Below are 24,938 nucleotides of genomic sequence, written 5' to 3'. Positions count from 1 at the left end.
CGCGGCCCGGACGGAGAGCTCCACAGCTCGCTGTCCCCTTAAGGAGACAGGAGACCACAGACCTCCTGAAGGAGACAGGAGACCACAGACCTCCTGAAGGACACAGGACACCACAGACCTCCTGAAGGACACAGGAGACCACAGACCTCCTGAAGGAGGCAGGAGACCACAGACCTCCTGAAGGAGACAGGAGACCACAGACCTCCTGAAGGAGACAGGAGACCACAGACCTCCTGAAGGAGACAGGAGACCACAGACCTCCTGAAGGAGACAGGAGACCACAGACCTCCTGAAGGAAACAGGAGACCACAGACCTCCTGAAGGACACAGGAGACCACAGACCTCCTGAAGGACACAGGAGACCACAGACCTCGTCCTCCCAGCGGCAGGGGGAACCTTCTAGAACCTTCGGGGGGAAAACCATGGCAACTCAACTGAAGCAGGTTTTAAATGCTGCCTGGGTCAGAAATGGAACGAACGCAGAGCTAAACATGTTCAATATAGTCGTCGTGGATTCCAAACATTCTAGAAGGCTCTCCCACTCCGCCCTAATGACCACTAAGATGGATGCTGGATGAATATGGGCTCTAGATCGCAGACTGGATAGTCTCCGATCGCCTAGTGAGGGGGTTTGACTCACTGGGGAAAGGTTCAGGGTTCGATCCCCAATGTCCCCTTTCTACCTTTACCTCCTAGTTCCCTCATACCTATGTCTGACTTAGCTGTAAGTCGCTTTATATGAACCCCGGTTAACTGAGGAGTAGCGTACAGTATCACCCTGTGAGGGAGTGTTCCTAGCACGTGTACTAGGTGGTCCGTGACCAAAGCAGAGTTTAAAAGGTCCTGAAACGTACGCATGGTAGAACCGTCCTATTGGCTCGCTGGCCATGAGGACGATCTGGATTTATGCTCTGACAGAAGAGCATTCTCCCGGCCCTAATGCATGCTGGGACGACATGCGAGGCGGTGTGTACGTACGCCCACAACAACAGCAGTCGTCTGAATGAAGCATTGTCTCAGTGACGGGGCTTTCTAAGTGATAAGTGCTCATCGCGGTGATGGATCTGCTCCCTGCCCAGCGGGTGCCGGCCCGGGACCACAGCATGCCCTTATTTATTAGTCCGTTTCCCGGCGGTGACACCGAGGAGGTGGGAGATGGATGGGGGGGGGGGGGGGGGGCGGGCGGTGACCTTCCTCCAGAGATTGGAATATTTGCCGCAACTTGTCTTTTCCTTGGCCCGGTGCCAGGCGGCGGGCGGTAACGGTGATGATGTGAGGATTGACGGCGTGGAGATCTGCACGCGCTCAGAGTTCAGGGGGGTCGGACGCCACCTCGCCCGCGGTGAGACCGCCGCCCCCCCCCCTCACCCCCCCCCCACCCCCACCCCCCTGGGCCTGACATCGCTTGACTCGCTGCTAACTCCGTCCCCGTAACTGAATTAGCGGGATGCTCTTACATGCGGGCTGAGTGAAGAGGGGGCGGCTGGGTGTATGTTGGCCTAGAACAGGATGGCCCCCGCTGGCTCCCATCTCCTCCAGGACAGGATGGATGAAACGCACAGCTGTACGCCGAAACACTGTTGTAGCAGTTTATGGAGAAAAGTCTTCTACGTGTCGACATGATGGCTTTTAGCTGACGATCTCTCTCTTTAATTTCCACTGCAGTTCAAGGCCGGTTCCATATATTTTCTTCCAATCAAATGTTGCTGCTTTTCAACAAAAAGCTCTTTTGTTTGAATCAACGGATCAAATTGCCAACTTGTTGTCCGATGTTTCTAAATGTAAAAGAATGACCCCTTTTGTTTGTGGATACATTTTGTCGATGTATGTATGTTCTATGTATGTTCTGTTAGATTTGGGTTAGCCACTTAGCTTTGATAGTAGCATGGTTAGTTGTTTGGACCAGTGTTATTCAAGGTCTTTCCCTGAATGTAGGAGAGTTGAGGATGTATTGGTAACCACTCTCTGCTCTTCTTATGCCTGCTCTCTTTTAGGTCTTCCAGTGATCGTAGGAATGAGCATCAACATCGCCAGCATCGACTCGATATCTGAAGTCAACATGGTGAGTGGGTAGCCTTCCCCTTTTCCACAACCACACACAAGTATTAGCTTGACTTTATTGTTTCAATATTTTGTTAAATACATTGAATATATTTTTTGCACTTTGGTCAACTGTTGTTGTTTTTTAAATGGGCTTGACAAATAAATTTACATTACATTAAATCAACTTTGATCTTAACACCCGAAAACCACACCAACTCCAGCGTTAATATAAATTCTACTATTTAGTACGTAAATGTAAAATAAATATTTTTAAATTTAATTTTGTAAACATTACAATATAAATCAGCATGGGAATATGTATGTTTGAGTATTTAAGGTGAAGAAGCAGGGTCTACTGCCTCATGGGTGTGTGTGTGGTGTTTGTATTGGATACGCCTTTAATAGGACAAGACAAGACTGTGATATGAGATATGTAGGTCATTTTATGTCTAGCTGAATAACTCACATTTCCTCACTCCACTTAGCAGTCCACAACTATAAGACTGGATGTACAAGAACACGTCATAAGAACTCAGTTATATTGGACTTCTGTGGTGCTTTTATCGAGGAAAAAATAATATTTTTAAAATACGTGCCATCTATGAAAACAACTAATTTTAGGACTGCTTTTATCTGGGAAAACAGGGATTATAACGAGTCCTTCCTCCCAAACTGATATTTTCCCTCTTCTTTGTCATCTGCTCGGTTTGGATCTGCAAGGTTTCATTGAGAGATTTATTTATATTTTTCATTCTCCTAAGTAGAAGACAAGGATATGATCAAATAAAGAAACATATAGCGCTGTACCCTACACCACCCGATCTGACGGGGTTGTGTTAGCATTAGCTCAGTTAGCGCAGTACCTTACACCACCCGATACGACGGGCTTTGTTAGTATTTCATTAGCTCAGTTAGCGCTGTACGCTACACCACCCGATCTGACTGGGCTATGTAAGCATTGGCTCATACTGCTCCTCTCTCCAGGTCTACACCACCCGATACGACGGGGCTATGTTAGCATTAGCATCAGGTCACTGTGCTCCTCTCCCATCTCTCCAGGACTACACCATCACCATGTATTAGCATTAGATCAATCTGTGTTAGCATTAGCTCATGCTGCTCCTCTCTCCTCTCTCCAGGATTACACTAGCCGATACGACGGGGCTATGTTAGCATTAGCATGTATTAGCATTAGCTCACGGTGCTCCTCTCCTCTCCCTTCAGGACTACACCACCCTACGACGGGGCTATGTTAGCATTAGCATGTGTTAGCATTAGCTCACGGTGCTCCTCTCCTCTCCCTCCAGGACTACACCATCCTACGACAGGGTTATGTTAGCATTAGCATGTGTTAGCATTAGCTCACGGTGCTCCTCTCCTCTCTCTCCAGGACTACACCACCCTACGACGGGGCTATGTTAGCATTAGCATGTGTTAGCATTAGCTCACGGTGCTCCTCTCCTCTCTCTCCAGGACTACACCCCCCTACGACAGGGTTATGTTAGCATTAGCATGTGTTAGCATTAGCTCACGGTGCTCCTCTCCTCTCTCTCCAGGACCACACCACCCTACGACGGGGCTATGTTAGCATTAGCGTGTGTTAGCATTAGCTCACGGTGCTCCTCTCCTCTCTCTCCAGGACTACACCACCCTACGACGGGGCTATGTTAGCATTAGCGTGTGTTAGCATTAGCTCACGGTGCTCCTCTTCTCTCTCTCCAGGACTACACCACCCTACGACGGGGCTATGTTAGCATTAACATGTGTTAGCATTAGCTCACGGTGCTCCTCTCCTCTCTCTCCAGGACTACACCACCCTACGACGGGGCTATGTTAGCATTAGCGTGTGTTAGCATTAGCTCACGGTGCTCCTCTCCTCTCCCTCCAGGACTACACCACCCTACGACGGGGCTATGTTAGCATTAGCGTGTGTTAGCATTAGCTCACGGTGCTCCTCTCCTCTCTCTCCAGGACTACACCACCCTACGACGGGGCTATGTTAGCATTAGCGTGTGTTAGCATTAGCTCACGGTGCTCCTCTCCTCTCTCTCCAGGACTACACCACCCTACGACGGGGCTATGCTAGCATTAGCGTGTGTTAGCATTAGCTCACGGTGCTCCTCTCCTCTCCCTCCAGGACTACACCACCCTACGACGGGGCTATGTTAGCATTAGCGTGTGTTAGCATTAGCTCACGGTGCTCCTCTCCTCTCTCTCCAGGACTACACCATCACCATGTATTTCCAGCAGAGCTGGCGGGACAAGCGGCTGGCGTACAATGAGATGAGCCTGAACCTGACGCTGGACAACCGCGTGGCCGACCAGCTCTGGCTGCCCGACACCTACTTCCTGAACGACAAGAAGTCCTTCCTGCACGGCGTCACCGTTAAGAACCGCATGATCCGCCTGCACCCGGACGGAACCGTGCTGTACGGGCTGAGGTAGGAACCCTAGCAACCAGGAAGGCCTTATATGGGCTGAGGTAGGAACCCTAGCAACCAGGAAGGACTTATATGGGCTGAGGTAGGAACCCTATCATCCAGGAAGGACTTATATGGGCTGAGGTAGGAACCAGGAAGGTTCTATTTGAGCTGAGGTAGGAATCTTAGGATACAGGAAGGCCTTATATGGGCTGAGGTAGGAACCGCAAGAACCAGGAAGGCCTAATTTGGGCAAAGGTAGGATCCAGGAAGGCCTTATATGTGTAAGAATCATTACAAGAAGGTAATTTAAGCGTAAGTAAGCAGGGCAGGAAGTGAAAAAGTAAAAGCCATAGAGCATCCGGTCAATTTTCAAAATAAAACACAATACTCAGCTCATGTAGCCTATCACAACTTCATTTATGTACCAAATCATCCTTTTTATAAGGGCAATGGCCGGAAGGACAAAGCGTGGCATTTAATTGCAGTAGTTTTGGGAGTGGAAGGTGAGTACATTAGGTTTAGGATTATCGCGTGATCTCGTGATCTCGCGTGAATACGGCTGGCTCGCAACGCACGTTGCGCTGCCGTAATGCGCCCGGTGGAAATGCAAGCAGGGCAGAGTTGCAGCCGTTCCGTGCCGCAACGCATCCGATGGAATCCCCGGGTCAGTCACTAGGAGCAGCTCTGAGTCACTAGGAGCTGCTCTGAGTCACTAGGAGCAGCGCTGAGTCACTAGGAGCAGCTCTGAGTCACTAGGAGCAGCTCTGAGTCACTAGGAGCTGCTCTGAGTCACTAGGAGCAGCTCTGAGTCACTAGGAGCTGCTCTGAGTCACTAGGAGCTGCTCTGAGTCACTAGGAGCAGCTCTGAGTCACTAGGAGCAGCTCTGAGTCACTAGGAGCTGCTCTGAGTCACTAGGAGCAGCTCTGAGTCACTAGTAGCAGCTCTGAGTCACTAGGAGCAGCTCTGAGTCACTAGGAGCAGCTCTGAGTCACTAGGAGCAGCTCTGAGTCACTAGTAGCTCTGAGTCCTCAGGAGCTCGTATGTTGTGTGGTCGTGTCTCAGCTGACGGTAGCCAGGTCCTCAGAGACCTCAGGGGTCCCGGTCAGGACGACGGCAGATGGCTCCCTCCTCCATCACACAACAACACCTCCCCCGGTCTACCCTCTCCTCCTCTCCTGCTCCTCCTCATCGCTTCTCTCCTACCCTGCATCTCATATCTCCAGCACCTCCTGCTCCTAATGCTCCTCCATCTCCTCCTCCTTCCTGTCCCATACTTCACCACCTCCTCTTGCTCCTCCACCTCCTCCTCCTCTTTGACCTCTGAACCCCTCCTCCTCCACCTCCTCCTCCTCACTGACTCGTATCTCAACCCCTCCTCCTCCACCACCTCCTCCTCACTGTCCCATATCTCCCCCCCCCCCCCCCCCCCTCCAACAGGAGGTCTTGATCTACAGCAGCTGATGTTCAATCAATGGCTATTTTAGGATCTTCGTTTGACCCTGGCACACGTGCACACACACACGCACACATATACACACACATAAACGCACACAGACATGCACACACACACACACACACACACACACACATGTACACACACACACACACACACACACACACACACCGGTACACACACACACACACACACGCGCACACACACACACACACACACACCTACACATACACCTACACACACACACACACACCTACACACACACACACACACACACGCACACACGCACACACGCACACACACACGCGCGCGCGCGCACACACACACACACACACACACACACACACACACACACACACACACACACACACACACACACACACACACACACACACACACACAGCGTGGTTAAAAACTATAAATACATGAAAAATAGAGAACTGTTAAAACAGGAAACTTTCTTTGAGCGATTGCAATCTCAATATGGCTCTGAAGTTTCTAAACCTTGTGCTCTGACATTCTTCTTGGTCTTCCATGCAAACATGATCTATTTTTATTATTCTATTCAATCTACTTTACTCTTAATCTTTCTGTTAGAGTGTATCAGTGTATCTCTTTATATCTCTCTCTTTATTTATCTATCTATTGATCTATGTATCCATCTCTCTCTCTCTAGAAAGTAGGTTCAGATACATGTCCCTAAGGAGAAGGTCGGGTTAGACAGTGAGTTCAGACACGGGTCCCTAAGGAGCAGGTAGGGGTTAGACAGTGAGTTCAGATACATGTCCCTAAGGAGCAGGTAGGGGTTAGACAGTGAGTTCAGACACAGGTCCCTAAGGTGCAGGTTGGGGTTAGACAGTGAGTTCAGACACAGGTCCCTAAGGAGCAGGTAGGGTTAGACAGTGAGTTCAGACACAGGTCCCTAAGGAACAGGTAGGGTTAGACAGTGAGTTCAGACACAGGTCCCTAAGGAACAGGTAGGGGCTAGACAGTGAGTTCAGACACAGGTCCCTAAGGAGCAGGTAGGGTTAGACAGTGAGTTCAGATACATGTCCCTAAGGAGCAGGTAGGGTGAGGCAGTACTCATTGATGACCCGGTCGGGGTTAGACAGTACTCATTGATGACCCGGTCGGGGTTAGACAGTACTCATTGATGACCCGGTCGGGGTGAGACAGTCCTCATTGATGCCCCGGTCGGGGTGAGACAGTCCTCATTGATGACCCGGTCGGGGTGAGACAGTCCTCATTGATGACCCGGTCGGGGTGAGACAGTCCTCATTGATGACCCGATCGGGGTTAGACAGTCCTCATTGATGAGCAGGTTGGGTTAGACAGTCCTCATTGATGACCCGGTCGGGGCGAGACAGTCCTCATTGATGACCCGATCGGGGTTAGACAGTCCTCATTGATGACCCGGTCGGGGTGAGACAGTCCTCATTGATGACCCGGCGGGGTTGGGGTGTGTTAGGGCTGCAGTCCCAACCTCTCATGGAGTCAGACTCTCTGACCGCTTCCCCAGCCTGCTCCTCATTCATGATTAATGAGGAGAAAAGGTTTTGATTAAAACATAGGAAACATTTCATCATCTTGTATATTCATGTGTGCTAAGCGTTCCTCCGTCCAGAGAGAGAGACTCCCTAGAGCCCGGTCTGGATAGGGGCCAGGCGTTAGTGGACATCCTGTCCTCGGTTGGGGTCAGACCTACGCCACTGCACACGCCGTCTGTCTCTCCAGAGGGGCGGGGCCTCACCTGGTGAGGCCACGCCCCTCTGGAGAGACAGACGGATCGCTGATGGACCCGATCGATGGTCCGTCGGGATCTGCAGAGTGTGCAGAGAGACGACTCATTGACCGCCGTGCTAGGTCAGGGGTTAGCGCCTCTAGATTCTACCTAGAACGGCTCTAGATCGCACTGAAACCGCAACTAGATTGAACGTAGACAATCTCTAGATTGTACTAGACCACCTCTAGATCGTACTAGACCAGCTCTAGATCGTACTAGACCGGTTCTAGATCGTACTAGACCGTCTCTAGATCGTACTAGACCGTCTCTAGATCGTACTAGACCGGTTCTAGATCGTACTAGACCGGTTCTAGATCGTACTAGACCGTCTCTAGATCGTACTAGACCACCTCTAGATCGTACTAGACCGGCTCTAGATCGTACTAGACCGGTTCTAGATCGTACTAGACCGGTTCTAGATCGTACTAGACGTCTCTAGATCGTACTAGACCACCTCTAGATCGTACTAGACCGGCTCTAGATCGTAATAGACCGTCTCTAGATCGTACTAGACCGTCTCTAGATCGTACTAGACCGGTTCTAGATCGTACTAGACCGGCTCTAGATCGTACTAGACCGTCTCTAGATCGTACTAGACCGGTTCAGGATCGTACTGGACCGGTTCTAGATCATACTAGACCGGTTCTAGATCATCTCTAGACCTCACGTTAGTTAGAAAGTAAACGTTTTTGATGATGAAAACAGTTTGCTGATACTTCATTTCCAAGAAGAAAAGTTCAAAGTCTTCAAACAAACTAATCTCGTAACGTATTATAAAGAGTATATACACAATGTTGTTTCCAGTGTGTAGTTGTGTGTGTGTATGTGTCCACGCATCATTAGAATAATAGAGAACATGTGTTTGTAAAACATTGCCTCGCTCCTAATTGAATCTGTTGTGCTGACAGAAGCGTAAACATCAATTTAAAACACGACGTCTATAGAAATCCCCGATAACTCTGGCTTTAACTCCATCAGCGAGAGGGGGCTGACTTTGTGCTTTTTATTCCGGATCGCGCTTCCTTTGCAGTTCTGAGGGGGCCGCACGGCGTGTGCACATTTTTATGGCAGGTTTGTGCCATACGTCTTCTCTATAGGTCTCTTATTTAAAGAATCAACACGGCCTCCGTATACGCAACCCAGTCCGCAAACGCCTGAGACTGCATTCCTGGAACAACTCCTGGGGTAATTCAGTTGCGATCGGCGAGTTGGTTAATGCCATGCCGACGTATCAATAGTTCCTGGTCCTCGGTAGAGAGGAAGGCGGGAGATAGCAACACAATACAGAGCGTCTGAATGCAGAGCTGCTGCTGCAGAAAGCGTCTCCGCATCAATGGGAGCCATAAAGAAACAGGACGTTCCTCTGAGCGCTTCTCTCTTCTGCTTCTCTTCATCCTCTTTGCTCCCTCACACATGCCTCCCTTATCCTCAGTGGCTCTTCTTCACCATCCTACCATCCTTACCTAGTATCCTCCTCCTAGTTAAATCCTAGTATACTCCTACTAGTGCATTCCTAGATTCCTAGTTCCTTCATAGTATCCTCCCTTCCTTGAAAATTTGAATTTTGTTCCTAATTTGCTTGCCTGGGTAAATAAAGGTCATAATAATTTTCCCAGTACATTCCCAGTACCTTCCCACCATTCGACTTTCAGTGTATTCTGTGTGTGTGTGTGTGTGTGTGTGTGAGTGTGTGTGTGTGTGTGTGTGTGTGTGTGTGTGTGTGTGTGTGTGTGTGTGTGTGTGTGTGTGTGTGTGTGTGTGTGTGTGTGTGTGTGTGTGCGCCGAGTAGGGGGGGAACGACATATTTTGTTTTCCAATTATATTCAACGACAGCATCATTCACAGAATGGACGTGGTTCATTTAACAGGGCTGCCTCGTCCCTTAAGCTATAGCTTTCAACACGCACACAACTCAGTGGACTCTATATTTTAAACATAACTGCATATCATGTCTTACACATGGGGGGGGGGGGGGGGGGGGGGGGGGGGGGGGCGCGCTGGACGTCTATACGTGGGCATCGTAGATGGGAACATGCACAATCCATCCAACATGTCAAAATAATAATAATAACCCTGCAATTTATTTTTAAAACAAAATAAATTTAATTGACAGGGCTGATCAGAAAATAGAAAAACAAAAGGGATGAACACAGCTAATAATAGAAACCTGACAGACTACACTGCTAACCTTAATAATAATAATAGATTGTTTTTTTTTTACAGTGTTTACTTCTTATTTTTATTCATTTTTAATACACTGCTAACGCTAAGGCTACACTGCTAATGCTAAGACTACACTGCAAACGCTAAGGCTACACTGCTAACGCTAAGGCTACACTGCTAACGCTAAGACTACACTGCTCACGCTAAGACTACACTGCTAACGCTAATCTTTTGTTTCATTATATTTTATTTTGCTCGTATACATTTTTCATCTCTCTGTGCTGTGGTCTGTGGTCTCTGGTCTGTGGTCTGTGGTATCTGGTCTGTGGTCTGTGGTCTGTGGTCTGTGGTCTGTGGTCTGTGGTCTGTGGTCTGTGGTCTGTGCTGTGGTCTGCGGTCTGTGGTCTGTGGTCTGTGGTCTGTGCTGTGGTCTGTGCTGTGGTCTGTGGTCTGTGGTCTGTGCTGCAGTCTGTGGTCTGTGCTGTGGTCTGTGGTCTGCAGTCTGTGGTCTGTGCTGTGGTCTGGTCTGTGGTCTGTGGTCTGTGGTCTGTGGTCTGTGCTGTGGTCTGTGGTCTGTGCTGTGGTCTGTGGTCTGCAGTCTGTGGTCTGTGGTCTGGTCTGTGGTCTGTGGTCTGTGCTGTGGTCTGTGGTCTGTGGTCTGTGGTCTGTGCTGTGGTCTGTGGTCTGCAGTCTGTGGTCTGTGCTGTGGTCTGGTCTGTGGTCTGTGGTCTGTGGTCTGTGATCTGTGGTCTGTGGTCTGTGCTGTGGTCTGGTCTGTGGTCTGTGCTGCAGATGATTCCTCCTAGGAGGAGTCCCAGGTTGAGTGAGAGGAGCTCCGGTGTAAATATTTAGTGCGTGGTCTCAGCAGCAGTCGATTCCCCAGCAGACCGGAGCTCCGAGGTGAGCTGCTTGCTCCACACCTTGGCCGTGTAGGAACACGCTGTCGACGGAGCGCTGACAATGAGCCGCGCTCGGGGTGAATTATTTATCTGTGTATAAGATATTTCAGCTAAACGCCGCCGTAGCAGCGCGGCTGGGCTCCTCCGACGCCTTCCTGCACGGCAACAGGATTTATGGCCACAGAGAGGCGGGGCCTCCATCATTCATAACGCCGCACTCCTGCACGTCAGCAGCGCGGAAAAAGGAATAAGGATCTAAAATCAATTTAGAAAACCTTGTGTACGTGTGACAGAGATTGATCTGAATAAAAGATAATTACATTTCCATATTGCTCTGCAATATTTTTTAATCTTAATAAAATCATTCTTGTTTCAATCCTACGGGAGCGCATGAGAATATAATAAAGTATATTTAACCTGGTAATCGATAACGGGAGAGGGGCTGGTTGTCATGGCACCTAGGGTTTTGTGCTGCTGTAAGCATTCCTTCACATCGTACTCTGAGTGGAATATTGTAGTATTTGGTTCTCTACTCATCCCTCACACCCAACCCCCTCCCGGGCATCCAACCCCCGTTCTCTGGATGTAAATATATTCAGCGTGTCCGTGTGCATGTGGTACATGGGGGGAAGGTCATGAAAGGCCAACAGCGTGATGTCTTCATTACGTAACACGTGTTAAAACATGTCACATGTCCTGGAGGACGATTCCGCTCCAATCCTCCGTTGTGTTCCATCACCACATCATCACGTCTGCATATGTGGAAGATCATCTTTTTGAATGGAAGACTAGGAAGGAGGTGCGCCACTACTCACTTCCTGTTGTGCGGTCAGAGCTGCAGCCAATCACAGAGTGCAGAGGATAGGTTTGGGGAACGAGAATTTGGTCTGATTCTGTTTGACACCAAATCAGACGAAACCGGTCCAAACCAGAGACTTCTAGTAAATAAGGCCACGGTTTAAAACCTTACTGGTCCGGTCTGCCTCAACTGGTTAGCAAGGCATTGGCACGGTCAGCGTAGGGATCTGATTCCGTGTCTAGCTCATCGGTAGTGCAAGGCCTCAACACCGCCCGGGTTAGGGGTTTGAGGCCTACCTACTGCCCAGCCATGCTCAGGATGCATTGACTCCCAGGACCGTCAGGATAAGAACTACGTCCGCTGTCTCACTACCCCTCTCCCCCTCCTCCACCCTGCTAACCCTCTCCCCCTCTCCCCTCTGCCCCTCTCCCCCTCTCCCCCACTCCCCTCTCCCCTCTCCCCCTCTCCCCTCTCTCCCCTCTCCCCCTCTCCCCCTCTCCAGGATCACCACCACGGCCGCCTGTATGATGGACCTGCGCCGCTACCCGCTGGACGAGCAGAACTGCACCCTGGAGATCGAGAGCTGTGAGTGCCAAACAAAAGACACCTACAAGTCTCTGTTGTGGTCCCGCCCGCACCTCTGAGGCCCCCCCCCCCCCCTCCTGGGCCCCTGGCCCCCCTCCCTGGGGCCCCTGGCCCCCCTCCTGGGCCCCTGGCCCCCCTCCCTGGGGCCCCTGCCCCCCCCATCTTCACTCCATACATCCAGCTCAGATATAGATATGCATCTAAACAATGTTTATGTGTAATAAAATAGATATAATTTAATATTTTGATATAATATTTTCCCAATGTGCACTGTGGTTAAAACAGGACATAAGCGTAGAAGATGCAGTGGTGCAATGAATTCAACGTAAGGATTCCCGTTGAGGTACAGAAGCCCTTCTGAGGCGTCTGAAGCCCCCTGGTGTGAGGCTGATGATCAGTCCAGTGGGTGAAGTGTGTCCATACACACCCATGTTAACAAGAGGCCGCCCAATGACAAATGGAGATGGAATCGAACGCCCGGGCTAATGTGTATTGATTACGCTTTCAATTTAATCGGACGCAGAGTCAAACATGATTTGTGGCTTTTTCAGGGGGGGTCAAATAGTCATTTAATTTGTGGCGCACTAATGAGCGACATCATCATAGTGAGCCCATCAGCGCTGGATTCATCTGATCGATAACGGTGGTGAGTCCGCTAGAACGGGCTCCCAAACAGCTGCTGCTCAATACATCAAATGGAACTTCTTCTTTCTTTTATTTTTCACAAAAAAAAAAAAAAAAAAAAGGACTTGGCTCCATGGTTACCAACGAAGCGTTGGCATGGAAACCACCGAGCATGCTTTGCTGGTCTGCGAGTCAGCGGCGGCCGCATGACAAGGCAGAGAGCGTCTCTGACGAACCCCTCGCCCCGTTGTGTAACCACCCTTCAGTGGCGCCGATCACACAGATGTAAATCCATACAAATAATTAAAGGGGAAAAAAAGCTTGTGATTCGTCAACAGAAAAGCGGAGAGGAAACACGATTTGAATGAAAACCGTTTGCGCTGCGAGAAAAAAGGCACGCATCCATCATGCCGCGTCAATTGTTGAAAAGCTTCATAAAATAAATGGTGTTTGATTCCCTTATTGGCATCGCTACTTTGCTGACTACGTGGATATGCAGTATATATGATACAGCGAATTAAAAGACTTTACTGCACTCATGGGTTTTTACTTCTGCTGAGGGAATGCATATTTCAGTATTACAATAGTACTCATGAATCAATTTAATTACAGACCATCTGGATCTGTCTATTAAATATGCAGGCTCTTTCTGGACGGCGGCAGAGAGGAGCTGGTACCTGGCCGGCCTTCTCTGATCATGTTATGGTTCAGAGTTTGAACAAGCGCATTACCATATGAAATATAATACGAAGGAGAGCGTTACGGGAGCTCTCCTCTGCAGCAAACGTCTTAAAGAAACACCAGACGTGGTTCTGAGGGGCACCCAACACACGGCACCCCTGATTCTATTGGCTTAGATTAATGATAAAAAAAGTGCACAGGCAGATGAGTATATGCTGGCATAATCCATGTGATAAGCGGGCAAGACTGTTTCGAATTCAGGGGGCAGTGCACTCTGATCTCAACCCTAATCACAAAGCGTTTTATAAAACATGTACAAACAGAGCGCAGCTGTACAGGGGCCCTCATCTGGTCCCTGGAGACGTACCCCCCCCCCCCCCCCCTGTCAGCAGGTCAACCCCCCGTGGTTACGGAGGTGCAGAAGCGCCGGGCGCCAGCTCTCCGTTTATACGTGCTCTGGGCGGGCGACTGTAGGTTAGTGGGAGGATCTGCTGCTGCTAACGCCCCCCCAGAGACCGCCCGCCTCTTTAATGACTGGGAGAGGCCACGTCCGAGGGCATGGCGTCCGAGGCGCCGAGGGCGTGGCGTGCCGCGGGGAGCCCAGCCCGTAGACAACGACCTGCCCCAAAGAGCGCCCCCGCTGCCCCACGGACACTCCTGTTAAGCCCCTCTCTGGGGCTCAATGTACAAACCGCCTTGGTTCATACCTTCAGCTTAACGGGATTGTTTGTTGATTATTTTTGTTGTTGTTGTTCTTTTTCCTACATTTAAAAAAGAACTGCATTCGATAAATATTCCTTCCACCAACTGACGCCACACGTCACTTCAGTCTGGTGACACGATTATATTGTGAAATTTAACTGCGGTACTTAAAGGCTCTTTCCCACTACCCTAACAGTCGGCTTAAATGTGTTAAACCTGCGAACTGTCCCTTTGATAATGGGCAAAAATCAAGTTAACTCCGATATTTCAAAGTGGTGTCTGCCATAAGCGAGCACCATAAGTCATTTTTATGTATTGTGGTCGCTAAGGAGCATGGGAAATATCTCAAACCTCTCACCTCTTCCCCGTGTTCCCGGCGACCAACCCTTTTATCAGCCAGCAGCCTCCTACCCATCTCCTCCCTCTCCTCCTCCTCCTCCCTCTCCTCCTCCTCCTCTCCCTCCTCCTCCTCCTCCTCTCCCTCCTCCCCCTCCTCCCCCTCCTCCTCCTCCTCTCCCTCCTCCTCCTCCTCCTCTCCCTCCTCCTCCCTCTCCTCCTCCTCCTCTCCCTCCTCCTCCTCCTCCTCTCCCTCCTCCCCTCCTCCCCCTCCTCCTCCTCCTCTCCCTCCTCCTCCTCCTCCTCCTCCTCTCCTCCCCTCCTCTCCCTCCTCCCCCTCCTCCTCCCTCTCCTCCTCCTCCTCTCCCTCCTCCCCCTCCTCCTCCTCCTCCTCCTCCCCCCTCCTCTCCTCCTCCCTCTCCTCCTCCTCCTCCTCTCCCTCCTCCTCTCCTCCCTCTCCTCCTCCTCCTCCTCCCTCCCTCCTCCTCCTCCCTCTCCTCCTCCTCCTCTCCCTCCTCCCCCTCCTCCTCTCCCTCCTCCTCCTCCTCCTCCTCCCTCCTCCCCCCTCCTCCTCCTCCTCCTCCTCTCCCTCCTCCTCCTCCTCCCCCTCCCCCTCCTCCTCTCCTCCTCCTCCTCCTCCTCCTCCTCCTCTCCCTCCTCCTCCTCCTCCTCTCCCTCCTCCCCCTCCTCCTCCTCCTCCTCCTCTCCCTCCTCCTCCTCCTCCCCCTCCTCCTCCTCCTCCTCATTCGTTTTACTGATGTCAAGCGTGGCGACTTCATGTCAAGGTTACGATCGTCCTCCCACCACGATCCAGCCCCTCACTTTCCTCCAATCGTTCCCCTCAGGTTTCCGTTCATTTCATATCCCTGAGAGCTATTGCAAGGTCCCACGCCCAACCCCCCCCCACCCCTTTACCTATCAGGGCGCTCCCTGCCTCCGCCAGAGCATCATTAGTACTGGCCTTTAATTGTGTTTGTATGCTGATGAAACCCCCGTTGTACATGAGGACTACGACACACTGCCATGTGCCGCCTGCTCTGGGGAGATAAACGCCCGGACAAAACCCGTCTCCCACCACCTCACCAGCAGCGAATCAGACGCTCCGACTCGCTATTCTTAGCCCTCTGTCCTTTGTCGTTTTATAATTTCATGGTCGGGACATCGTCACCTCTTCCCAACAGTTTTCCGCTAATCGCTGGCGCTGTGTTCAGCGTGAGACTGAGTTCCCGGCACCAACACATTAACACGCAACACCCTGCCAGCTTTCTGTTTGCCCTCTGACCTCCTCTCACCCCCCCCCACACCCAGCGTTGGCAGCCAGTAAAGTTAGCGGATGACTACCGCAAAAGTTCGTTTTTTTTGGACTCACTAATTGAAAATGCAGTGTTTGGAGAGCAGATCTGGTGCCAGCGTCCTGGTGAGAGCGAGAACGCACAGCCATGCAACACTTTGCTTTATTCTCGCCGCACAGACAATCTGTCTTCCTTTGCCGCTTTAACAACAGAATCCTCCTGTTTTCCTCTCACAAAGTCCTCCACACACTCCATACTTCTCGGTGGGAGCGTCTGTCTGACACAGCTACGACATGTCCTCGGCCAGATGGTCGGATCCAACAACAACCCTCCGCTTGGGGAGGCATGCATGACTGCAGCGGTGGTTATTGTAGACTGACTCTGGTGCTCTCTGCTTCCCCCCGGCCAGACGGCTACACCACGGACGACATCGTGTTCTTCTGGCAGGGCGGGGACAGCGCGGTGACAGGCGTGGACAAGCTGGAGCTGCCCCAGTTCTCCATCGTGGCTCTGCGGCTGGTGTCCAGGGAGGTGCGCTTCACCACAGGTACGAACGACGGGGTCCCCGCCGAGGTCCGTCTGTCCCTCGATCTCCGGGACAGGGGGGCCGGGACCTGGGGCGGGTCCGCATATAAATCTATGCCCCCCGCGAGTGCCGCTCCTGCTCCTATCTGACTAAAAGATTAAAGTGTTCCCCCTGATTTAATTCTGCGCCACTACCCAACTGCCCTCCGATCGGCTAGGGTAATCTAGTGATTTGGGGGATGCCCCAGAAACTCCAACCCCAAAGGTTCTGGGTTTGATCCCCAACGTATACAACATAACCTTGAGCGAGATGAGCTGACCCCGAGCTGTTCAGCCTGCAGGGACGTGCATCTTCTGTGAGTCTCTACGGGAGAAGGGGTCCGCTACACGACTCGGTGGTAAACAAAGAGCAACGCTAACTAAATGATCACTTGAATTGAACAGATCCCCTGCCCTATGACGGACGCAGTTTCTACAGGTTTGCCAAACCTTTGCTGCTGTATCTCCTTGAAATGACAAAGAAGAAGAACATCCCAAATCAATGGATGCAGCAGCTGATATTGCGCTTTGCGTCTCGCTGGGCTGTGTCGGGTCCCTGCGCCGCGCTGTAACTAAACACGTTTTAACCGCCCTTTTGGTGATGTTTAGAGGACAGATTGAGCGGTGGTAAACGTCCGCTCTCTGTGCCGGTCCTCTGGGCCGCGAGCTGCCTGCACAGATAAGGGGTTGCAGAAAAATTTGCCGTGTTTGCGACTTTCTGCCATGTTTGATTGGAATTGAACCCGTCCCTGGAAAGAAGTCCCTCGCTGTGGGGAAATGAAGTGCTCCGTCTGAACAAATGGAGCGATGGAGACCGCGCCCATAGTCAGAGGACCGACTGTAGGAGGCATTGACTCTCTGTTTGAGGAGAGGGGCAGGGTAGTGTAGTGATAGCATAGTGATAGCGTAGTGATAGCTTAGTGATAGCGTAATGATAGCTTAGTGATAGCGTATTGATAGCCTAGTGTTAGCGTAGTGCTAGCGTAGTGATAGTTTAGTGATGGCGTAATGATAGCGTAGTGATAGCCTAGTGATAGCCTAGTGATAGCGTAGTGATAGCGTAGTGATAGCCTAGTGATAGCCTAGTGATAGCCTAGTGATAGCCTAGTAATAGCGTAGTGATAGCCTAGTGATAGCCTAGTGATAGCCTAGTGATAGCGTAGTGATAGCCTAGCGGGGACTAACTGCCTAGTACCTCGCCAAACATGACTGGCACTATCCACAGTCCAGATGAGCAAGATGTCCTTAACCAGCTGTATCCTGGGTACTGTCTAACCCCTACCTGCTGTATCCTGGGTACTGTCTAACCCCTACCTACAGTATCGTGGTTACTGTCTAACCCCTACCTGCTGTATCGTGGTTACTGTCTAGCCCCTACAGTATCGTGGTTACTGTCTAACCCCTACAGTATCGTGGTTACTGTCTAACCCCTACAGTATTGTGGTTACTGTCTAACCCCTACAGTATCCTGGTTACTGTCTAAACCCTACAGTATCCTGGGTACGGTCTAACCCCTACGGTATCCTGGGTACTGTCTAACCCCTACAGTATCGTGGTTACTGTCCAACCCCTACAGTATCCTGGGTACGGTCTAACACCTACAGTATTGTGGGTACTGTCTAACCCCTACAGTATCCTGGGTACTGTCTAACCCCTACAGTATCGTGGTTACTGTCTAACCCCTACAGTATCGTGGTTATTGTCTAACCCCTACCTGCTGTATCCTAGGTACTGTCTAACACCAGTATCCTGGGTACGGTCTAACCCCTACTGTATCCTGGGTACTGTCTAACACCAGTATCCTGGGTACTGTCTAACCCCTACAGTATCCTGGGTACTGTCTAACCCCTACAGTATCCTGGGTACTGTCTAACCCCTACAGTATCGTGGTTACTGTCTAACACCAGTATCCTGGTTACTGTCTAACCCCTACAGTATCCTGGGTACTGTCTAACCCCTACAGTATCCTGGGTACTGTCTAACCCCTACAGTATCCTGGCTACTGTCTAACCCCTACAGTATCCTGGCTACTGTCTAACCCCTACAGTATCGTGGGTACTGTCTAACCCCTAGCCGCTGTATCCTGGTTTCTGTGCTCCTCCATGCTCCTAAATGTACTGTATCGATAAACAATTCACTGTAAGTTGCTGTGGAGGAAATGGGCTGATGAAAAACAAAAACTACATTTAGTAACGATGTATTTCTGATAGCGATGGCTGCTGCCAAACTCCTGTCGTCGTTGAGTTGGCTGCTAGCACCGTGGCGTGCTGGTAGCTCCTCTGACTCTGATAGAACGTTTGGATTGTACTCAGCCTTACTCTGAATGAAGCTTAGGACCTCGCTGTGGATAATGACTCAATGTTAACGCAATGTCCTCCTCTTCCTCCTCTCCCCCTCCTCCTCCTCCTCCTGAAGGCTCCTACCCCCGCCTGTCGCTCAGCTTCAGGATCAAGAGGAACATCGGATACTTCATCCTGCAGACGTACATGCCCTCCATCCTGATCACCATCCTGTCCTGGGTCTCCTTCTGGATCAACTACGACGCTTCGGCCGCCCGCGTGGCCCTGGGTAAGACCCGCCTCCCGGGGTTCAGGTAGACCGGGGGGGCCTCAGATAGACCAGGAGGGCCTCCAGGTAGACCGGGGGGGCCTCAGATAGACCAGGAGGGCCTCCAGGTAGACCGGGGGGGCCTCAGATAGATCAGGAGGGCCTCCAGGTAGACCGGGGGGGACCTCAGATAGATCAGGAGGGCCTCCAGGTAGACCGGGAGGACCTCAGATAGACCAGGAGGACCTCCAGGTAGACCGGGGGGACCTCAGATAGACCAGGAGGACCTCCAAGGACCAGGTTCCATCTGGAAGTCCATCTGGACCTCCAGATGGAACCCCAACACTCCACCGCCAGTTGAGTTCTGAAGAGGCTCTAAGATGGCGACTGGAAGACATGTCATGTCTCCTGAAGACATGTCATGTCTTCTGAATTGATCTTCACTTTTTTGAAACCTCTCAGATGTTTTGTCATCATCATCATCATCATCATTTTGCATCGGTTTATTTTTGTTTTCGCATCGGTACAACTCTTTCTTGCTCCTTCCTTCTCGCTCCCCATAGTTTACCAACTTTCACTCACAAATATTTTTGTGATAGATAAGAGTGGTAGATTATTATTATCGCCTATTGCCGCCGTACGACTAATGCAAGAGTCGTGATTATTTTTTTTAAAAATGTATTTAATTTAAGTCGTGTAAATTCATAGGAATTGCCTAGCACTGTCTGGTGATGAGATGATTGTGGTACAGAGCTTGAAGGCGTCACCTCACAGACACAATGATTGCTTTAACTGAAATCACAAACAGCACCTTGTCTGAACTTAGTCTCTGGCTACTCAAAACGAATCAAGTCAAATTAGATTCTTATTCCACGAAACGCTATCTCCAAAAACGTTCGTAGAACTCCCACCGTTCATGGAAGAGGAACAGTGGTGAATGCTCGTTTTCTTTACTAGAATTGAAGGTACTTGTTTGTGGTATTTTTTGAGAAAACCTGAACCGTCAATACTCATCACTGCTAATTGTTCCTGCGAATGATAATTCCATAGCTCGCATTAATCCAGTTACTCAAAACAACTGAAAATGACCGAAAAATGCATTTCTAGTGCCAGCATTGACCAGAACCCTCTCTGATCCGCCCTGAACTGGTTCTGATATGGTCTGTGTGCGTGGCGTTCTCCTCCGAAGGCGTAACCACGGTGCTCACCATGACGACCATCAACACCCACCTGCGGGAGACGCTCCCCAAGATCCCGTACGTGAAGGCCATCGACGTCTACCTCATGGGCTGCTTCGTCTTTGTGTTCCTGGCGCTGTTGGAGTACGCCTTTGTCAACTACGTCTTCTTCGGTCGCGGGCCGCAGCAGCAGAAGAAGATCAACGAGAGAATCAACAAGGTCAACAACGAGCGCCCACGATACGAGGAGAAGAGACTACGAGAACAGGTCTGCCTCCCTCCTCCTCCCCCTCCTCCCTCCTCCCTCCTCCTCCCTCCTCCCTCCCTCCCGGTCCCTCCTCCCTCCTCCTCCCACCCTCCCTCCCTCCCTCTCTTGCTCTCCCTCCTTCCCTCCCTTACTCCTCCTTCCTCCTCCCTCCTTCTCCCTCCTCCTCCCTTTCCTTCTCTTTTCTGTTATGGATGACAGTTCTGCCTCCCTCCCCCTCCCTCCTCCTCCCTCTCCCCCCCTCCCTGTCTCCTGCTCCCTCCTCCCTCCCTCTCTCTCCCTCCTCCCTCCCTCCTCCTCCCTCTCCCTCCCTCCCTATCTCCCGCTCCCTCCCCCTCCCTCCCTCCCACTCTCTCCCTCCTCCTTCCTCTACCTCCCTCCCCCTCCCTCCCTCCTTCCCTCCCTCCCTCCCTCCCTCTCTCTCACTCCCTCTTCCTTCCTTCCCTCCCTTCCTCCCTCCCTCCCTCTCTCTCTCTCCCTCCCTCCCTCCCTCCCTCCCTCCCTCCCTCCCTCCCTCTCTCTCCCTCCCTCCCTCTCTCTCACTCCCTCCCTACCTCCCTCCCTCACTCCCTCCTTCCCTCCCTCCCTACCTCCCTCCCTCCCTCTCTCTCTCTCTCTCTCTCTCCCTCCCTCCCTCCCTCCCTCCCTCCCTCCCTCCCTCCCTACCTCCTTACCTACCTTCTTCCCTCCCTCCCTCCCTCCCTCCCTCCCTCCCTCCCTCCCTCCCTCCTTCCCTCCCTCCCTCCCTCCCTCCCTCCCTCCCTCCCTCTCTCTCTCTCTCTCCCTCCCTCCCTACCTCCCTCCCTCTCCCTCCCTCCCTCCCTCCCTCCCTCCCTACCTCCTTACCTATCTCCTCTCCCTCCCTGCCTCCCTCCCTCCCTCCCTCCCTCCCTCCCTCCCTCCCTCCCTCCCTCACTCCCTCCCTCCCTCCCTCCCTCCCTCCCTCCCTCCCTCCCTCCCTCCCTCTCTCTCTCTCTCACTCCCTCCCTCCCTCCCCCTGTCCTGGATACTCACCTTTGCTTCGCTTGTGATTATTTTATTATTTAAAGAGTAACAAAACAACTTTTCATTGACTTATTTACTTTCGTGTTTCGTTTTTGTTTTTCTACATAACTTTTAAAGATAAAAATTGTTCAATGATGCCACCTCAGCTTCAGCGAGTATCCTGAAACGACCTCGTAAGGAGCCCTGAACGAAGCCCCTTGTGTTGAGTGGTTCGTTTCCTCAAAGACGACTAATGCTTCTCCAGAGTTGTACCTGTTTTTAAATGACTTGTCTTTTGCACTTTGTGACCTTTTATCAAAAACATGCTTTACTGTGTCAGTACTTTATAGGTGTTTTAATGTTCTCTTCATCTTTTCTTTCACATTGCAAGGACTCCATTTCTGCGCCGTATCAAACCAACACCTTCAGGTCATTTACACAGCGGAGAAATCTCTATCTCGAGGAGCAAAGAAAAGTCGGGGTACATGATTTAGAAATCATATCACAGCTGTAGGACACTGCTGTCAGAGCCCTCCAGATGAGGGCTACTCACCTAGTCCAGACTTTAAAGGACCCGCCGTTGGCTGATCAAACCATCTGTCTCTCCTGGAATCATTGCAACATCCACAACCCATAGAAATTGTTAAAATTGCTTTTTGGTACCGATCCTGAAGAAGAGCATCGTAGAGTTTTTCTCAGACGAATGTTGACAACAGCAGCAGCACTTTAGTCTATGTAGACACTCATCATCGGGCCGAGAACTTGTGTGGTGATCAAAGTCCTATATGACAAAGTTCTGAATGCTGTTGTGTATATTCGTTGCGAGGGTGAAATTGTCACGAATGCTTTTCTGTTCGTTGCGAGGGTGAACGCGTATTTAATGCTGTTGTGTGTGTTGCGAGGGTGAACTCTGCTGAATGCTGTTGTGTGTTGCGAGGGTGAACGCGTGCTGAATGCTGTTGTGTGTTGCGAGGGTGAACGCGTGCTGAATGCTGTTGTGTTCGTTGCGAGGGTGAACGCGTGCTGAATGCTGTTGTGTGCGTTGCGAGGGTGAACTCTGCTGAATGCTGTTGTGTGTGTTGCGAGGGTGAACGCGTGCTGAATGCTGTTCTGTGCGTTGCGAGGGTGAACGCGTGCTGAATGCTGTTGTGTGTGTTGCGAGGGTGAACGCGTGCTGAATGCTGTTGTGTGTTGCGAGGGTGAACGCGTGCTGAATGCTGTTGTGTGTGTTGCGAGGGTGAACGCGTGCTGAATGCTGTTGTGTGCGTTGCGAGGGTGAACTCTGCTGAATGCTGTTGTGTGTTGCGAGGGTGAACTCTGCTGAATGCTGTTGTGTGTTGCGAGGGTGAACTCTGCTGAATGCTGTTGTGTGTTGCGAGGGTGAACGCGTGCTGAATGCTGTTGTGTGCGTTGCGAGGGTGAACTCTGCTGAATGCTGTTGTGTGTTGCGAGGGTGAACTCTGCTGAACGCTGTTGTGTGCGTTGCGAGGGTGAACGCGTGCTGAATGCTGTTGTGTGCGTTGCGAGGGTGAACGCGTGCTGAATGCTGTTGTGCGTTGCGAGGGTGAACGCGTGCTGAATGCTGTTGTGTGTTGCGAGGGTGAACTCTGCTGAACGCTGTTGTGTGCGTTGCGAGGGTGAACGCGTGCTGAATGCTGTTGTGCGTTGCGAGGGTGAACGCGTGCTGAAAGCTGCTCGCCACAACAAAGCAATTTTGACAAATGCTACGGGTAGCGGATGCTTCATGAAGCCAGCAGACGGTTGCCGTGGTTTCATCACTCAGACCGGTGCGGTTCTTTAATGAATCACTTGTGTACCGCTAACATGTGAACGTAGATAACAGCTATGTGTGTCTCTAACGCATGATGGACAGGACCCACCATGTCATCCCTGCATGCTGCTTTAGCTAGGAGCTAGGGGGAGGGGCTTGTTGGAGGGGGGGTGGGGGTGCATGGCCTGTGTAGTTAACTTGGTAGATACAGAACTCATCTGGGGACTTAGGGGGTGGGGAGGAGGGCTAGGGGGGATTCATGGGCCACACCTGACTCACTTTGACTCTCTCTCTTTCTCTCTCTTTCTCTCTATCGCTATCTGGGCTGCTTCTCTCCCTTCTCTACCCGTCCTCATTCTCTCCCTACACCCTCCCTCTTATCTCCCCCTCTCTCCTCTCTCCTCCCTCTCTCCCCTCCCCCCTCTCTCTCTCCCTTCTTCCCCCTCTCCTCTCCTCTCCCTATCCCTCTTCTCTCCCCCTCTCCCCTCTCCTCTTCCTCCCCCATCTCCCTCTCCCCCTCTCTCCCCCCCTCTCCCCTCTCCTCTCCCCTCTCCCCCCTCTCCCCTCTCCTCTCCCCCCTCTCCCCCTCTCTCCCCCTCTCCTCTTCCTCCCCCCTCTCCCCCCTCTCCCCCCCTCTCCCCCTCTCCTCTCCCCTCTCCCCTCTCCCCCCTCTCCCCATCTCTCCCCCCCTCTCCTCCCCCCTCTCCCCCTCCCCCTCTCCTCTCCCCTCTCCCCCTCCCCTCTCCTCTTCCTCCCCCCTCTCCCCCTCCCTCTCTCCTCCCCCCTCTCCCCCCTCTCCCCTCTCCCCCTCTCCTCTCCCCTCTCCCCCTCTCCTCTCCCCTCTCCTCTTCCTCCCCCCTCTCCCCCTCCCTCTCTCCCTCCCTCTCCTCCCCCCTCTCCCCCCTCTCCCCCAGGTGGACGCCTACGGTAACATCCTGCTCACCACGCTGGAGATGAACAACGAGGTGATGCCGTCGGACGGCGGCGGCGGCAGCGTCAGCGACTCGCTCAACTCGGTCATGTCCTTCGACAGCTCCAGCGTCCAGTTCAGGAAGCCCATGACGCAGCGCGACGGCTTCGGCCACCACTCGCTGGACCGCGGCGCCATGCGAAGCCGCGCCAACTGCCGGCTGCGGCGGCGCTCGTCCAAGCTCAAGCTGAAGATCCCCAACCTGGCGGACGTCAGCACCATCGACAAGTGGTCGCGCGTCATCTTCCCCATCACCTTCGGCTTCTTCAACCTCATCTACTGGCTGTACTACGTGAACTGAGGCGCACCCCCATAGGAATAATGGGCCATATTTTGAGAGCTCGTTGATTTGGCTTTGATACAGTTCCCCCCTGCTGAATATGTATACACATATACAAGTTGAACATATGTATATGCATATTTCTATATATTATATTTATATATACACACATGTGAATTCGAAGGACCTTTCTGCTGTACAAAGTGTTCATCGGATGACGTGAATGTTTCTGAAGAATCGCGCCGGAAGAGTTACAACACTTGGGAGTTTTTCTTTTCCTTCTGTTTTACCGTTTTTTCCCGCTCCGGCAAAAGGCCGGGTCGACCTCGGACTGCCGGTGTGGCCGTCGGAGCTTAAGACTGCATGATATTTTTGCTAAAAAACAAACAAAACAACAGGAAGTGGAACTCTGCGGGGCGAGAGTGCGGAGAAGACGCCGATCGGCTTTTTATTGATCCTCTCCTGGGCCGTCATCAGACCGCCGTCTGACCAGTGGCCGCGCTGCTCGGCCGTGACGTCATCGCGACATGCACGTGTGCCCCCCCACACACACACACATTCACACACACACACACACACACACACACACACACAC

General features: G+C 51.7%; 1 protein-coding gene across 1 annotated transcript; it reads left to right on the top strand.

The window, feature by feature from the left end:
* Positions 1-1,999: 1,999 nt before the first annotated feature.
* Positions 2,000-24,426, top strand: gabrb4 (gamma-aminobutyric acid type A receptor subunit beta4). The gene is made up of 7 exons (XM_056594536.1): positions 2,000-2,062; positions 4,264-4,484; positions 12,067-12,149; positions 16,194-16,331; positions 18,764-18,916; positions 20,085-20,341; positions 24,008-24,426. The coding sequence occupies exons 1-7, from the start codon at positions 2,015-2,017 to the stop codon at positions 24,362-24,364; spliced, it is 1,257 nt and encodes a 418-aa protein (XP_056450511.1). The 5' UTR covers positions 2,000-2,014; the 3' UTR covers positions 24,365-24,426.
* Positions 24,427-24,938: the final 512 nt, after the last annotated feature.

This window comes from Gadus chalcogrammus, chromosome 7 (assembly GCF_026213295.1).
Source record: "Gadus chalcogrammus isolate NIFS_2021 chromosome 7, NIFS_Gcha_1.0, whole genome shotgun sequence".
NCBI lineage: Eukaryota > Metazoa > Chordata > Actinopteri > Gadiformes > Gadidae > Gadus > Gadus chalcogrammus.
Note: the sequence above shows the minus strand (reverse complement) of the source record. Positions and strands in the feature narration are given on the sequence as shown.